This window comes from Metopolophium dirhodum, chromosome 1, assembly GCF_019925205.1.
Source record: "Metopolophium dirhodum isolate CAU chromosome 1, ASM1992520v1, whole genome shotgun sequence".
NCBI classification, from domain to species: domain Eukaryota; kingdom Metazoa; phylum Arthropoda; class Insecta; order Hemiptera; family Aphididae; genus Metopolophium; species Metopolophium dirhodum.
In genome coordinates, this window is record NC_083560.1 from 140,250,808 (window position 1) to 140,269,195 (window position 18,388).

At 31.3% G+C, this 18,388-nt stretch overlaps 2 protein-coding genes across 2 annotated transcripts; both read right to left on the reverse strand.

Moving 5' to 3' along the window:
• Positions 1–12,238: 12,238 nt before the first annotated feature.
• On the reverse strand, positions 12,239–12,703 carry LOC132932836 (piggyBac transposable element-derived protein 3-like). Its single transcript, XM_060999188.1, has one exon. The coding sequence runs from the start codon at positions 12,701–12,703 to the stop codon at positions 12,239–12,241; it is 465 nt and encodes a 154-aa protein (XP_060855171.1).
• A 3,267-nt stretch (positions 12,704–15,970) lies between these two features.
• LOC132932837 (zinc finger BED domain-containing protein 5-like) lies at positions 15,971–17,911 on the reverse strand. Its single transcript, XM_060999190.1, has 2 exons — positions 17,784–17,911; positions 15,971–17,735 (listed from the first exon to the last, which is right to left on the reverse strand). The coding sequence occupies exons 1-2, from the start codon at positions 17,909–17,911 to the stop codon at positions 15,971–15,973; spliced, it is 1,893 nt and encodes a 630-aa protein (XP_060855173.1).
• Positions 17,912–18,388: the final 477 nt, after the last annotated feature.

The window sequence follows — 18,388 nt, forward strand, 5'->3', positions numbered from 1 at the left end:
AAGAGACAGAAAAAAGGCGTCCAATCAATCGTAATATAATAGGTCAATACACACATCCAAAACACCCATCATCAGTTCAAACGACATCGTTAGATGTAAACATACCCAACCTCATTCAATCAAACATGACCTATGCTGTTCGTAGAAAATCAAAAGACAACACAATCATTAAGCCTATTTCCAACCAACTCTAGAAAACCTAGTTGCAGTCATCACCTCAGGAAACACCGATGTTCAAACGATCATATCCACTGTAGTGGCACTACTTCCACTATAATTAAATCTCCTCAACCAATTATGAATTACACCAGAATCATGTTTTGGAACTGTCAAGGTGTAATTCGGAAACGCCTTGAACTCCTCAATTTAGTCCAGGAAAAGAAAATTGACATAATCCTACTGAATGAAACCCATCTGTCAACAAACAAAGAATTCAAACTCCCAAATTTCATCACATACACAACCAACAAAACCTTGGTCAGTGGGCGTCCACCAGCTGGTGGTACTGCTATTTTGGTTAACCGAAAATTCAGCCACATACAAGTCGAAATCGGCGGAGAACTATTTCAGCTCAACGATGGCGAAGGGTTAACACTGGGCTACGCTAGCAGGATACTAAAACTAGTGGAAACTCGATACACAACCACCGAGCAAGAGGCATTAGCTATTGTATACTGCTGCGCAAAATTTAGGCGATACATAATTGGTCACAAAAAAATTGCGCAAACCGACCACCAGGCACTGGTCCACCAAGGACAAAAACATGTTCAAAAACATGAGCAAAAAGGTAGCAAATATTATAAATACATGCGACGAATGCCAAAAGAACAAACCAATCAACTTTAAAGTTACAGGAAACATTATGGCACACAAACCAACGAAGCTGCTAGAAAGAATATCCGTCGACCTGATGGGACCATTACCAACCGGAAGGGGCGGAGTGCATTACATACTAGCAATATTAGACACGTTCTCAAAGTATATACGATTATATGCGTTAAAGAGAGCCACAACCAAAGCAATACTAAACAAGATCGAGTTAGACTACATCAAAACCATAGGCAAACCTGAATCGATACTTACAGACAATGGCACTCAATTCGCTAACAAAAAATGGCGTGAAAAAATGAACGAACTGGGAATAAAAGTATTTTCGACAATATACCACCAACAATCAAATCCAGTCGAGAGATACAATAGAGAAATCGGCAGAATACTGCGAACTTACTGTAACAACCAACATACTGCATGGCCAAATATGTTGGGAAAAGTAGAGGAATGGATGAACAAAATGAAATCCGAAATAACAGAAGAAACTCCATACGAAATCATGTTTAAAAAGAAACCAAGCAACCAAATACACAAGTTATTATATTAATATTATTCCCCGACCAACCAGGAACAGATACTGACATTATTTCTTTACCAAGGCAGAGAGAAGAGAAAAGAGAAAGGTAAACGCCAAAAGACACATATACGAAGTCGGACAACAAGTATTAATTAAAAACCACCAGCTGTCAAACGCGGAAAATGGTGAAATAAAAAAACTATTCAACCTATTTAACGGGCCATATGAAATAATCAAAGTGATTAGCCAAAATACCTTGGTGATACAGGAACATAAATATCATATCCGTCAACAAAAAGAGAGCAATTAACAAACGTGGCCGAAATCCGGCCATATTACCACTCAAACAACTGTCAGTAAGAAAAATGACACACGATTGGTCGATCGGATAAGCCAATCAAAACACACAACGGAACTAAGAATAAAGTATATAAGGACCGACACTTTACACAAGCAAACATCAGTTGTATTTAAGCCGGAACAATGGAGTCCAACGGTAAATACGAACAGTTGAAAAAAGCCGCAGCAGAAGCACGAAAACGTTCAGCTGAAGCCAACAAAGAAAACGAATATGGAGTAGCGTCAATCCGCCCGGTGAAAACAACATGTCACATTAAAGAAGAAGTGCGCAGAAAAAACAATGAAAAACATCTATATATGATAAAATGGGTCACGGAAGTAAACGTGGCCAGACAAAAAAACGACCGCGAGTGGAACACACCAGCGGACTGGAGAATGGTCACAGAAAGAACGTCCGTACATGTTTTCGCCCAAAATCGACCTTTTGGTTTTTGCCCAAATAATCTTTTTTACCCAAACACAAAAAAGAGTGATTTGGTTTTCGCCCAAAGAAATATTATTTATAGTAAACGAAATAACATTTTGGTTACCACTGTATTTTTTTTTTTATTGAGAATGTGTCTAAATGACTATACGTATACCTACATAATATTTAATAAACATAAGTTTATAGGTGTAAAACATTTAAAAAAAAATAGTATAATAATAAAAATCTAATAATTCGTCGAAGTTATGGCAGATATAGATTAGTGTAAAACATACTATAAAAAAAACCAAATAAATAGTCAATGTAAATTATATATGTAAAAACACAGAAAATAGATTTTAAATGATATATATAAGTGTAAGACATTTAAAAAAAAAATAATATTATAATAAAAATCTAATTATTTGACAAAGTTATGGCACATAGATCGCATATAATCGTAGTATTTTGTTAATTTATCATAAATTGGACAATCTTCCATTAAATCCTCAACAAAACAGTCAGAAACTTCTTCAGGCTCTAAAAATATTAAACCAAATGTACTATGTAACACAGTGGTTCAAAATTTAAAAAGGTGGCCAAAACTCCGAATTGTCAAACATTTTCCAAAACAATATATAATATAATATATAAAAACATTTAAAAACATTTTATACTCAAAATTTTTTTATTCAAACAATTTTTATTGTATATAAAAAAAAATACATTTTATTAATTGTCATCGCTACTATCACTATCTAAAATTATGAGTTCTTTTACATGAGGATGTAATTTTCGTTTTTTTTTTTTAACTTCCCTTAAATTACTTAAAAGAGGATCTGAAGATAATAATAAACGATTAAAAATATCCGTATTTGTATCAATTCTTGATGTTTTACGAGAATGATATTCACGGAAATTTTTTATGTCTTTATTTTTTGTCTCTTGCGCTTCTTCACTGAGTTGTCCTATTGGGATCATAAATGATTTTGCTATTGAGGACCCATAGCATAAAATTTTGTGAACGGAAGGTGGCATATAATACCAATTATATAATTAATTATATAATTATAATTTATATTTATTATTTTTATACATACATTTCTGCAGTTTCCCAACAATAATTTCCAAATTTGATAAAATTAATATTATAACCACTGGATAAACATTGGAGAATAATATAAAACCGAATAATAAGGTTTTTGTCGATACCAGTTATTTCTGCAGATATATCGTAGTTTTTAGAAAAACGTCTAGCCGTGTTGCCATCATTACTGCTGCCAAATCCTTGTTTTGGAAAATCAACAAGTAAACCCAACCTCTCGCGAAATTCATTTTGTATTTTAATTTTTCTATTTTTCATAATTGCATCATATCCACCCTTCTTGCTTGCCTGAAATAACCACACAGACATATAAGATTGTTATCATTTTATAAATAAAATATAATATATATATTATATAATACCTTCCACTTTTTAAAATCCAGTCTGTAAGATATGTGAAGAAGACATTCAAAAAATCGTATGTAGGCATGCAGCGTTGAAAGACCAAATCTTTAATAATGTTTTATTTAAACTTCAGAATTATGTGATTTAATTTATAATTATAATTAGTACTCACTTAAATGATGATTGCACCTCTCTTGTTTCTTTAATTAAAGTTAAATTGTTCATTTGTGATATTTTTAAACCACATACGTAACAAACCATTGACGAATTTTCATTTATTAGCATTGCATACCTATATTTATAATTTAATACAATTAAATAATACTCGTAATATTACATATAAATACAAAACAATATTTTTTTAATCCCTTTCCGTCAATCATTGTAAGTTCCAAATTGAAATTCACTGTCCCAAAGTCACTTATGTACGAAGAAAGATTTTTAAATTGTTCACTTATATATTTTCCTTCGTTTTGTGATACTTCAGTTGATTCTTTTAGGTATTGAAGTCTTATTAGTCTACAATATCGGACTGAAGAACACGTATGATTTTGCCATATTACATCATTTTTCGATTGGTTTACTAATCGAATAGGTACAATTGATGTTACAAACAACGAATCATGTACCAATAATTGATGAACTATCATTGTAATCACTGACTAAACCAAATTTTTGTATGCTTCGCCACCATGACTGCGTGAGGTGAAACCCTACAACCAATTATATGACTTGAAGGCCCAACTTTTGTAACGGCAATATGTATTGACATTTCAAAATCAATTACTACTTGTTCGGGTAAAAAAGTTTCTCCGATTCGATTACATTTATTGATAATTTGATTAAACACATATGCATAAGTTTCAGTTATTTTATTGGGCAACAAACAAATAAGCAATGGTATGTAATTTCCATTTTTAGAGCCATGTATAGTAAACATTTGAGTCCAAAATCGAGCACAGCATTTAAATGTTCCGTCAATGTAAATTGAATGGACCTCGCATAACATTTTTAAATTTGTATCGCATGAAAAAATAACAACATTTTTTATTTGATCATTGAGAATTAAAAATTGTTCACCTTTACAAGTTATTACATTCGTATTTCCTAAAGCTAAATGAGCTTCAATAATATTTTTAGGAATTGCTGGAAGAACTTTTCTACGACTGTCATATATAACATTTCTAATTTTATTTATATCGTCATTGGTGAAATTCTCTATAAAAGAACTATTTTGTGTTAACTCTTTTAGTATAATTTTTTTTTGGATAAGTATGGGCATCATCTATTGTCTTACTTTTTCACGCTGTACTTACAATTTGCCTATTAATTTCGTTTACATTTGATGGATCATGGTCGTGTTCAATGGAATCTAGTTCGCTCGTTAATATTCCTGCTGCAGTCGTGTATATCTTCGTTGTACAAATACGTTTAATACAGCGCCAACGAATTAAGCCAGTTGTAATATTTTCCGAACCAAAATTGAGGCGCATAGAACCACAACAGCTTAACCCACAAAAAATCAAATTATCTTTTATGTGACAAATTGTTTCAGATTGATATAATATTTGAAATCTACTATGGCCTATCCCTCAAAAAAAATTATTCGCTAGATGGCAGCACATAATTCGTTTTGGCATTGATAATTAAATTATTATTTTCAGTGCTAAAATGGCCTAACCCGTTGATAGCGGGTTAGGCCATTTTAGTTTTCAAATTAATTTGCCGCCAATATGTTAGGCAACTGATAAAAAAATAATAAAGTTACCATTATAATGTTATTTTCAATCTGTGAATCTTATCTAATAATAGATTATTAATTGGTATTTGGTACACTAAGTCTTACAAGGTTAAGTAGTGAACTTGTACTGTTGTACTAAATTATCTTTTATTCATTAATTTAATATGGAATTTATTGAGATTTGACCATAATTTTCCAAAAGTTATTAAATAACAATGGATGAGGAGGATATAAATTATGTTTTAGAAGCAGGTAAGAAACAAACATAAGATAAATAGTTAAAATAAATATTGTTTATGCATAGTTTATAATAATTTATTCTAAATAAATATTTGTAAATAGATTCTGAATCAGACTTTTTTGAGGATTCTGGATCTGACTATATACCTGTTTGGGCTGCCGGCTATTAGCTTGCATTTGGCCGGGCAGCTACTTAAATATAGGGAAAATGGTGTTCAACTTGGGACGGGATAGGTGACCACTAAATATAAATGATAGCACGTCGTATATAAATGATAATAGTATATTAAAGATACAACAAATTTGTATGTCGGTCGAGAAAACGTGTCTTCCCGAGCACGACTTAAAACAATAATAATAACAGAGATGATATAATAATAGATAGGTATATATTACCGATCGGCACATACGCCGCGGCGGGGCGGGGTATCGGCGGCGGCTGCAACAGCTGATGCGGCTATGTGACGACACGCAGGTGAACGGGGAGTGGCGGCTGCGACTGCGACACCGGACGATGGCAAGCGGCCGGATACGCAACTGACCGGATTACGTAAGGCGCAAAGGACGTAATCCCGGCACTGAAAACGTCGTCGAACGCGGAACACACGCAATAATAATATTGACGGTGGACGATATACGCGGTCGAACACGACGACAACGGCGTCGAAAACACGATAATCGCGCGCGCGCGAAATAACAATACACGACTCGGTACGCGTATAAAATAATAAATATGCCCGGATAATTCGCACCACATGCGGCTATCGATGAACGGCACAAAAACAACGGCCGGACGCGACGCACGCACGGTCTGCTTGCGTAGAGCGTAGGGCAAAGACAAGTTCTAAATCGCCGGCGACGACTCGGCCGGAGGCCGGCGTCCGTGGGCTGCGCGTTGCGCTGTCTCGCGGACCGGTTGCTGAATGTCGCGACGAAAACGGCGGCAAGTTCAAACAATACCTGATGGTTATGATTCTAACAGGTCACACGTTAGTGACTCTGAGGAAGAAAGAGCTGAAAATAATTCAAACGATGTGAATAATTATGTTTTACAAACAGGTAAGAAATAAAATTAAAAATAATAGTTTATGCTTAATATTTCATAATTACTGACTATTAACAGATTCTGAAACAGTATTAGACAGAAGAAATGAAAATTTGGAAGGTGAACCTAGGATTGTTTCTAAAAAGAGAAAACAGAATAAAGACACTTGGGTTAAAAATGTAAGAAAAATTAAAAATCTTCGAGGTGAAAGCTATACTAGTTCAAGGAGAAATTTAATGCCACCAAAAACATTTTTACCAGTAGTATGTAAGTGTTTCAATAAATGCCATAATTTAATCCCAGATTCAAAACAAAAATATCTTAATTCTAAGTTATTTCAAATGGATAGTTATGATTTACAATCAGCTTTTCTATTTGGTTTGATAAAAGTTATTGACAAAAAAAGAAGTTATACAAAAAATCAAGACACTTCAAGAAGAAAATTTACAAGAGAATATTATTTGCCAGTAGAAAATGGAAAAGATGAAAAAGTGTGCAAAGATTTTTTTAAAAAATTATTTTTGTTATCTGATGGTCGAATATCAAGACTCGTTAAGTCCAAAATGGTTTCTAATACTCCACCAAGGGACAAAAGAGGTAAACACACTCCGTTCAACAAAACTGATAACTTGAAAATTGCTAAAATAAAAGAATTTATCAACAAATTTCCAAGCTATGAGTCCCATTACTCCAGGATAAAAAATTTGAACAGAAAATATTTATCTCCAAATTTAAATTTAAAAATGATGTACAATCTTTATAAAAATTATAGCTCAAGCCCTGTATCATTTTATATTTTTCAAGAAATTTTTTACAAGCAATTTAATTTGCATTTCCACGCTCCTATCTCAGACAGCTGTAAAAAATTTGAGACATTTAACATGAAATTAAAGTTTTCAAATGATAATGAGGAAAAAGCTGTGTTGGAAAATGAAAGAGAACTTCATCAAAGGAAAGCTGATAGTGCTCGTGAAGGATTGCAACTTGATGGAATTAGAGCAAAAGGAAATGACAATATCACGTGCATTGCATTTGATCTTATGAAGACCTTAGCAACTCCTGTCTTGTCAACTGGCATATGTTACTATAAAAGAAAACTATGGACATATTGCTTTGGAGTTCATAACCTTGGTAACAATAATGTTATTATGTATGTTTGGGATGAATCCATTGCATCAAGAGGACCTCAAGAAGTAGGATCTTGCATCTTACATTATATAAAAATTATGTCACTTCTCAAAAACTTATAATGTATTCTGACCAGTGCGGTGGTCAGAACAGAAATATTAAAATGGCTGTTCTGTGTAATTATATAGTTGCAAGTCTCTCATTTACAGTAAATGAAATAGATCATAAATTTTTAGTTAGTGGGCATTCGTTTCTACCATGTGACCAAGATTTTGGTCTGATAGAGAAACAAAAAAAATTTCATTCTGAAATTCATGTACCAGATGATTGGAAGTCAGTGATAACATCTGCTAGGAAAAGAAATCCATTTCAAATTGTCAATATGACAAAAAATGATTTTTTTTCAAGTCCCTGGAGAAGCAAATTACTAATAGAAAAATTGATACAACAGATCAGAAAGTAGAATGGCTTAAAATACAATGGTTAAATTATAAAAATGACCAGCATTTTAAATTTAACTATAAATATTCCAACAATTCTGATTTCCCATTTAACAGTGTTTATATTGGTAAAAGGATATCTAAAATTGAAGATTATACTGGAATGTTAGATCTATTGTATCCCAATGGGCATACAATAACCGAAGCAAAAAAAAAAGATTTGTTAGATTTACTTGCATTTATACCACCAATAAAACATCAATTTTATAATAATCTTAAAGTTGATAAAAATCATGATGAAGATTATCCAGATCGAAACGAAGATGAACATAGTGTACATAGATAACTTGCAACCATAAAAATAATATTTTATAATTATTATTACCCATTATTATTAAAATGTATATGATTTTAAATTATATTATTAAGTTTAAATTTATGATTTTTAAAGGTTTATAAGAGTTCTCTGACATTAATATTATTTAAGTTTTTCACCCAGTGTTATTAGTTTGTTTTTATTTTTAATTGATTTTTATTTGAAGACTGATAATGTGATATCAATAATTATTATTAATCTGAAAGATCTCAGAGTTGTTTTCATAAAAAAAATATTGTAAATAGATAACTATTGTTTTTTTTTTTTTTTTAGTTTCCTTGTTGATTGAAGTAATTTGATGAAGAATAAAGTCTTATAATATTTCTTTAAATAATATTTATGTACATTACAAAGAAACTGATTAATGAAAATGAGTATAGAAGTAAATTCAAATTGTATATGTTTTTTGCACTAAGCTCAGAACACTGATTTTATCATGTGATGAAAATATTATAATCATAAAAATATATTTCAATCATCAATTATATTTTAATTGTATACTACAACTTGAAACCAGTACAATCAAGTTAATATTATTAAAAGAATCAGATCAAAGTAAATAACACATTTTCAATGACCGACCTAACCCACCTGACATTGCATATAATAAATATTTTTCAAAATATTGAGTGGCCTAACCCACATTAAAACTTAACCAATATTAAGTGGGTTAATGCTTTATAGATGGTTTTAAAGGCAAGGATTTATAATATATTTAGTTGAGTTTATTTTCTATAAGTGGATTTTATAAGAAAAAATTTTTTTTGAAAAATAGTCAAATCTATAATTGGCCATACTGTATAAAAGCACTTTTGTGGGTTAAGCTGTTGTGGTTCTATGCGTCTCAATTATACTTATAGTTCTTGAAAGCATTCATTTTTTTTCCTCTTTTACTTTCTAAAAACACCACATCCATTTTAAGTTTTAAGTAAAATGATATATCGGCACGAGCGAACGACTGCGGTATGTGATTTTATTTGGAATATTGTATCCGTACATTCAGTGCAATTATCGATTATAACTTATCTTTATCGGCAAGTAATGATAAGATGATCGCTAAACTAATTGTGGTACTAATTGGGTAAGCCAATAAAACTTTATCGGTCACAGATAAGGCGTACATATTAATATATTATAACATTGTCGTCGTATGTACCAATTTTAAATGACTATTGTACTGTTCGTACAACTGAAAAATTAAAAATATTCTTATGAACAAACGGGATGATAATAACTCTTTTTTGTCTACTAAAGATTATAGTAAATAATAAATAAATAATAATAATGCATTTTTTTTTACCAATAGGTACATCATTTTTCAAATTGTAGTATTTGAGAACATTAATTACCTGTGTATTTATTACTTGGTATTTTCCATTTAACGCCATTTACCTAACATATTTTTTAATTTAGAATATGGAGCTTTTAACTGGAATGCATTTTGATGTTTTTTTTTTTTATATTAATAGACAGTGATAACCAAAATGTCTTTTCGTTTACTATACATAATATTTCTTTGGGCGAAAACCAAATCACTCTTTTTTGTGTTTGGGTAAAAAAGGTCATTTGGGCAAAAACCAAAAGGTCGATTTTGGGCGAAACCCGATTCTCCCGAAAGAACAATCCACCGATACATTCAATTTGTACGAAAGAACATTCAGTTATCAGACGTAGTCAACTATATAACGGAATGCCTAGCAAAGTATGGAAAACCGAAAAATACAAAGTCTGCCATAGAAGAAATTACCCCGTTGTGGTATTTATCCCGAAACAAGTTACAGAGCGTATTGGAAGTTAACTGTGTGTTTGGAAAATGTATGGAAAATGTCAGAAAACGAATGTTAATGACACTAGTTTCTAACGAGAAAAAAGCTCATTGTTTGATGTGTAAAGCGATATTTAAAGATAGATCAATTTACTCAAAAAAATTAATGGCAATTCACATGAATAATGAAAAAATTAAGTTTGATAAACCTATTTATGTTGGATTTGCAATATTAGATATTTCAAAAACGATAATGTATCATTTTCATTATAATACAATGAAAAACATGTATGGAAATAAAATTGATATTGTATATTCAGATACTGATTCACTAGTTTATGAAATTAGAACTTTAAACTTTTTTGATGACATAAAACATAAATTGTTGATACTTTTATTGATACTTCAAACTATCCTAAAAATCACTATTGTTATAGTGATCTTAGAAAAAATCAACAGGGGAAATTTAAAGATGATATTAAATCTGAAATAATATTAGAATTCATTGCTTTACGTCCTAAACTTTATGCATATAAAATAAATAACGAAGAAGTAAAAAAAGCTAAGGGTGTAAAAAAGTATGTAATTGATAAACACATGGAATTCAGCGAATATTTAGAAATATTAAATGCTTATACCAATAATTTATCTGATCAAAAAATATGTAAAACAATGAATTTTATATAGTCGAAAGAAAATTGCTCTTAGTGCTAATGATGATAAAAGAATTATTATGCATGATGGTATTAATACTATTGCATATGGACACTATCTTTTAAAAAAAAAGTACATATTGTATTTTATTTTTAATCGAATAAAAGTGAATAATACATAAAAAAAAAATGTAAAAATTAATACCTACTAAATAAATTAAATATAGATGGAATAAAAAAAAAACTCACAAATAATATAACAAAACATTAATTAATTTTTATTATAATTTCAAAATTCATATTTAACCCCTTCATACAGGAATTTTTATTTTTTTGCGAAAAAAAATGTACTTATGTACAAATACATCGAAAGTTTAGTTTGTGCCAAATATGGCATATACGGCCACCAAGCATTAAATAGTAAAATTTTTATTTATCCCATTTTGGAAACATGCACTCAAAATATATTTTTGTCATTATTGATGGGTACTCATGCAATGGTCCAAGTGACTTTCTTGCATTAAAAATGTATTTAATACAAATAAAAAACACATTTAACTTATAAGAAAATTTATTAAACAGTCTTTGGTTTCTTTTACATAACAAATAACATTTTCAGTATTAACATTGGCATAATTAATTGAAATATTATAATATGTAATAACAATATCCTCTTGTCTTAATTATGAATAGAAATTTAATAAAGAAAATACCTACTTTATAACAGTCTTATGTTTTTTTTATATCACAAATTTAATTTTCAGTTTCAACTGTAGTAATTATTTAAAATTTAATATAGTATAATAAAAATATCCTCTTGTAATGGTTTAAAATTAAACATAACAAAAAATAACAATAAAATAAAATAAATAATACTTAGTAATAAAACAGCCTTGTTTTTTTTTCAATTTAAATGCTAAAAAAAACTTAATAAAATAATATAATACATTTTACTCATCGTATCACTGTGTATGAAATAATAGGAAGCAGTTTCTTTCTTGGTTGAAACATAATGGTAATGTACATTTAATACAAGAGGCCATCGTTTTAGACTTGCAAGTTGGATACTTACAACGAGAACGGCTTATTAGTTGAATTGGAAGGTGGTCCATCCCATCAAGCCTTAACTCTTCTGCTGGTAGTTCACTGCAAGGACCTCTTCTCTTCTTTTAGCATTATACAAAGATTGAGTTGTATTTTCTGATGATAATGGACGACCTTTTTTTTCGTGGACTTGGTTTTAAGACCTCACATAGAACCTCTGATATTAATAGTTTAAAATCCACCTATGGTATATGTATCTGGATACAGGTACGGTACAAAAGCCAGGCGTTTACCACACATAAATCAATCATATGATAGAACATCTTCATGTAGTACTTTCTTGATATTAATGATATTCTATAATAAACTAACATAGAATCAAGTAAGTCCACTCCACCCATATACTGATTGTATACATCAACTGCCTTTGGACATGGTACCATTTTCTTAATTTTTAATGACCTGAAGAACCGTCGTTTCTCTACAGTGGGTTGACTTCCAACATAGGTTGATACCATTGTGACTACTTTGTTGTCAAACCACGACACTGCAGATACTTTAACATTGTCAATTGTTGTAGTTTTTTCACACATTGAACCTCCTCCTAGTTTTTTAAACTCTTTCTCATTTGGCATTATCAGTCCTGAAATACGATTTAAACGAGCTGTTCCTAAAGGAAGTATACCTTCTTTATCTAAATATACCATAAGCGACAAACTTGTGAACCAACTATCAAAAAATAATTTATAATTTTGTTGACGAATTTTTTTAAGAATTACTCTGACATTGATTGACGATTTTGTGCTTATGGTTTATAACCTAATACAGTAACAGTTTTAATTCAAGAGATGGAGACGAACGTCGGTCTTCGAGAGTTCGAACCCAAGTACAATAATTAATGTACAATGTGTCTTCGTTTCATATCAAAATAAAATAAGTAAAAATAAATATTGTTAAAGCTAAATGTTTCTTATAAAACAAAAATAGATTGATACGTTTATTATTATTTTATATTTAAATTAAAACTGGTGACAGATAACAGGTCTGCGTTGTTATAATATCTATACAATATCATAATTTTTCAAAGATAAATATAGAACACACGACACACGCATTCACTATTCATAATTTTTGTTATTCTTTGTTTAAATAACCTTAATCCTTATCCAAGTTATGGACACGGTACACAGTAAATTAATGTATTTTATTTTAAACTGTGTTGTTAACTTGTAGCCTGTAGCTGTAGGTATTAAGGTAACTATGTAATATTATGTTCACAGGTTTATACAAATTACAATTATGCCTACTAAATTATATTATACACCCCAGTGCCAACAAACGCCCACCCACCCAATTTAGGTGGTTCATTTGAACCACCTAAAGTACGTACTCGGCGCCACTGGCACTCCCCAGTTTTTTTTTAAAATTAAAATTTAAAAGTAATTTAATAGGTATGTATTAGAAAATATGTAATAACAAATATAGGTGCTTTACCTGAATGATCCACGTAAGCTTTGTATTTTTTTTGACAACAAATTCCCTATTGGCTTCTGGAAAACTGGGCTTGCAAAAATTAACCATCTCATCGTATGCATCATTGCGTAGATGTTTGTTGCTATAATCTTTTGATTTACTTTTCCAAAGGCAGGAAAAGGACTTATAAATGTTTAAGAAATCTATTAAGAATTCTTTGGACCAACAGCGAACATCAGACATGCTAAGATACTTGAATAAAATAAATTATAATGTAATATTTATATTTTATTCTTAATGTTTATTAATAATAATTAAAAAATATATACATTATTTTAAATTATATGTACTTACGTATTAAAATATCATAGGTACCAGTAACCTGTTCGCTTAATTAATATTTAATAGTCTTCAATAATTAAATTTCTTAAATATCGGAATTCAAAATAATTACGCGGGCAGTGATTGAACGGCGCGTCGTCACAAAAATGAAAAAAAAAAAACGATAAAATGATTAACCACGCGCAAGAACGGGCAACAACCGTACAGGTTTGAACACGATCAATCCTGCAAGACGTTAAATCGTTTAGACGGAAATTCTTTCCCGCGTGATAGCCCTCACGCCATTCAATTGCGCGGTCAAAACTCTACGTGTGTAGTCCGCTTAAGTGTTTCCGAGAATCACTGTTACGTCGCGTCGGGCAGCCGCGCCGCGAATGCAACTCGCGCACATGTCAATACTCGCGAAAAACGAAATATATTTTTATATGCACAACCTATAAAAACTACTAAAAGCGGTAGTAAATTAAACATACTTCCTGAAGTTCAATTTTAATTTCGAAAAAAGGGTTAAATTCGTAAGCTTCTAGACTATGCTTTGTAGGAACCACTTTTTTGATTTAAGACCAGATGTTCCCAAAATAAACATAAATGTAATGCAATTATTTCATGAGGTTTTTTAAAACTAATTTCTTAATTTTAAGGTCCTTTAAAATTGAAAATTGAAAATCGACTTCCTAGAAAGCCTAGTAATTTTGTCAAAGAGTACATACATGTATTAAAAATTAAAATCAGACATTCGGAAGTATGCATATTTTACTACCGCTTATTGGTCTAAAACATACGAAAAATACGTATGATGCGATCCCCTTAATATCATCGATAAATGATAATCAGCGATATAGTTACTCGAGAAAACCATTATAACATTGATACATAGCTGATGCCTAAGTTAAATAATGCCGTGGTTATCTAACAAATTATCAAAGGTAGGTAATTTATTTTATTGGATTTTTTCCCCATAACGTATATTTTAACTATTCCAGTATCGTTGCAGACATCGTATTCGTTTGACATCGCTTTGATTCGCAGTTCATCAGTTCGAAATTTCGCAGTTCACCCGTTCAAGTGTCATTGCATTTTTAAATATTTATTTTTTATTTACGTAAAATATTAAATATGGATGTAGATACTATGCGTAGTAAACTCAACGATTTATTTAATAAGTTAATTAGTCAAAAACGGACTGACAATAATTCTTATTTTAGTTTATCGGAGTATAGTGAGCAAATTTCCAAAGTTAAAGAGTCAAAAAAAATATTAAGTAGGTACTAAGGGATTGAAAAAATCGGTAAAAGATTACAGGATGGTTCGTAAGTATGAAATATTAATGGTTAATGGAAAAGAACGCTTGATAAAACCAGTACCAGAAAATAATAATACTATGCTTTATTATGAATCAAATGAAGAGCTTTTTGATATTCTTCATACTACTCATTCGTCTATTGGACATGGTGGGAGAAATCGAATGGTTGCGGAAATAAAAAATAAGTATTGTAATATAACTAATGAATCAATTATGCTATATTTACAACTTTGTTCACACTGTCAAAAGAAATCTACAAATAGAAAAAGAGGACTGGTTTCCAAACCAATATTACACAATGCTTTTAACTCGAAAGCACAAGTAGATTTAATAGATATGCATTCCCAACATTTTAACGATTTTCGGTTTATTTTTGTTATCAAGACCATTTAACGAAATTCGTAATTTTAAGGCCTTTAAAAAGTAAACGTGCAGAGAAGATTGCATATAATTTACTTGACATTTACACGACCTTTGGCGCACCAGCTATTTGGCAGTCAGATAATGGCCGTGAATTCGTAAATTCGACTGTAACTGAACTGCACAATACGTGGGAAGACGTCAAAATTGTTCATGGTAAACCGAGGCACAGCCAGAGCCAAGGTTCTGTGGAACGAGCAAATAGAGATGTAGAGCAGCGATTCTCAACCTTTTTTCATTCACGCACCCCTTGACCACTCACTACTACTTTACGGACCCCCAAATGCCAATTTGTCATATATTTTTACATAAGATAGATATGAATTTACGAAATAAGTTTAATAATGAAAAATTTGATTTATTTTGATCAACATGCGCAATACATTGTATGTATAAAAATAAATAATAAAAATAATATTGAGTTAAAAATGTAATTTTAATGTGATCCTTGAGCTTGTTTGTTAGCACTTAACTTTTTGAAATCTGGCTCCACGGATGATAAAAAAACTCGTAAGTCTGAACTCACCGAGAGTCTATTGCGGTACCTATTTTTAATAAATGTGTATGACGAAAAGGCTCTTTCCACTAATACAGAGCTCGTAAACGGTAGCAAAACATTGAATGCTTTGTAAGAAAGCTCAGGATATTCGTCTTTCACATTAGCCCAAAAGGTGATCAGTGATTTTTTTTCAAGAAATGCTACTTGGAGTGAAGAGTCCGTTTTCAGTTCAATCAATTTTTCTTTTTCACGGGCTGATAAAACTGCAGATTTGAAATAAATTTCACTGAAAGGGAACATAATCCAGTGGTCTTCTTTTCCACATTTAGGGAAGTATTTTGCAAAAGCTGTTTTAAGCTCATTCAAATGTTGAACAATTTGGTGTTTGATGCCTTGTGATAAGTTCATATCAGTTTCACTGAGAAAATCATGCAGTGCTTCAAAAATTTCTGGTTGGTTATTCTCAATACACGTTTTCCAAAACTCTAACTTTTTAACAAAAGATTCTATTTTGTCATTAACTTGGAATATTGTCACTGCACTGTTTTGAAGAGTCAAATTTAGATTGTTTAATTTCAAAAAAACATCGGATAAGTATGCTAGTTTTTGAAGCCATTCATGGTCGTTAAATTTTGATGACAGTCGAAAAGGGTGGTCTTCAAAAAACATTTGAACTTCATGCCTAAGTTCAAACAAACGAGTAAGGACTTTACCTCGTGATAACCATCGAACCTCAGTATGAAGAAGGAGGGTTTTGTGAAGACTTCCCATGTCTTCACACAATAATGAAAATATTCTGGAGTTCGTGTGGCGAGACTTGATGAAATTGACCACTTTACAAGAATCGTCCAGAACGTCCTTCAAATCTGCAGGAAGAGGTTTCGATGCAAGAGCTTGCCGATGGATACAACAATGAGTCCACTTTATTAGTGGGGAAACTGCCTTAACACGTGCAAGAAGACCAGAGTAACAACCTGACATAGACTTACCACCATCAGTACTTAAACCACAGCATTGTGACCACTTTATTTTTTTTTCGGCGAAGTAAGAATCAATAGCATGAAAAATATCTGCACCTGTTGTGCGTCCAGTCAAAGGATGGCAGAGCAAAAGACCTTCTTCGCTTTCATTTTGTTTTATATATCTTGCAATAACTAACAAAACAGCTAATTGTGCTACATCAGTACTCTCGTCAACTTGAATGGAAAACAATTCACTGTTATTGATGTCTTTTAGTATTGTCTCCTCAATATCATAAGAAATGTCTTTGATTCTACGACTGACTGTGTCATTTGATAGTGGGATAGCATTTATTTTATTGACATATTTTTCTCCGAACATACAATGAACTGCATCTTTAATGCTTGGCAAAATCAAATTTTCACCGATTGTGTGATTTTTACCACTTCTGGCGATATTATAACTAATTCGAAACGATGCTTCAACTGCATCTACGTTAGCATTACCAGAAGAGAGGTAGGTTTGCATATTGCACTTATTTTTATTTTCAAGTAAACGTTTGAAAAAAGTTACATCTTTGTCCTTTAAATCTGAATGTTTAGTAATCAAATGACGAGTAAGTTGTGAAGGTTTCATACTGCTATTAGCTAGTATTTCCCCACAGATAACACATTCAGGTTTAGCGACATTATCAATCGCAATGAACGAAAACCCGTGGCAAAAATATTCTTCTGAATATTTCCTAATTTTTCCCGGCACTAGAAATTTAGTATTACTAACCTATGGTAACTTCTTAAGATTTTCTGTGGAAATATTAGTAATTGATGACGGCACTTCTTGAGTATGAATAGGATCGTTTGATTCAGTAGTTTTCCTTTTACTTTTACTGACGCTACCAGTTTTTAACCAATGATCCATGTTCGAAAAGTGTGAAAATGTTAAACAATGTCAAAAAAAAATAGTAATTACAAATACGTTGTGTGTGTGACACGGTCTCTTTGAAAGCAAGTGACTGACTAAATATTGGAATACAAATATCAAACAAATCATTCACAAGAATAGTTTTATCTGAATTTAAGATAAAAATAGTATGTAATTGTGACGAGCAACGCCACATTACCAGATTACATACAATCTTATCGTACCGCCGCGCCGCCTAGAATGATATATTATACCTATTATAGTATTATACACTTATACTAAATCGTATAAGTTACGAAAAACCTATTTACAACATTTACAATATTTCACTACTAGTTTCACAAGTAATTTCAATTAATTACAACAAATTTCAATTTTTCCGCCATTACGCTTTTTTCCGGGGACCCCCTAATACCTACTCGCGGACCCCTAGGGGTCCGCGGACCCCCGGTTGAGAATCGCTGATGTAGAGGA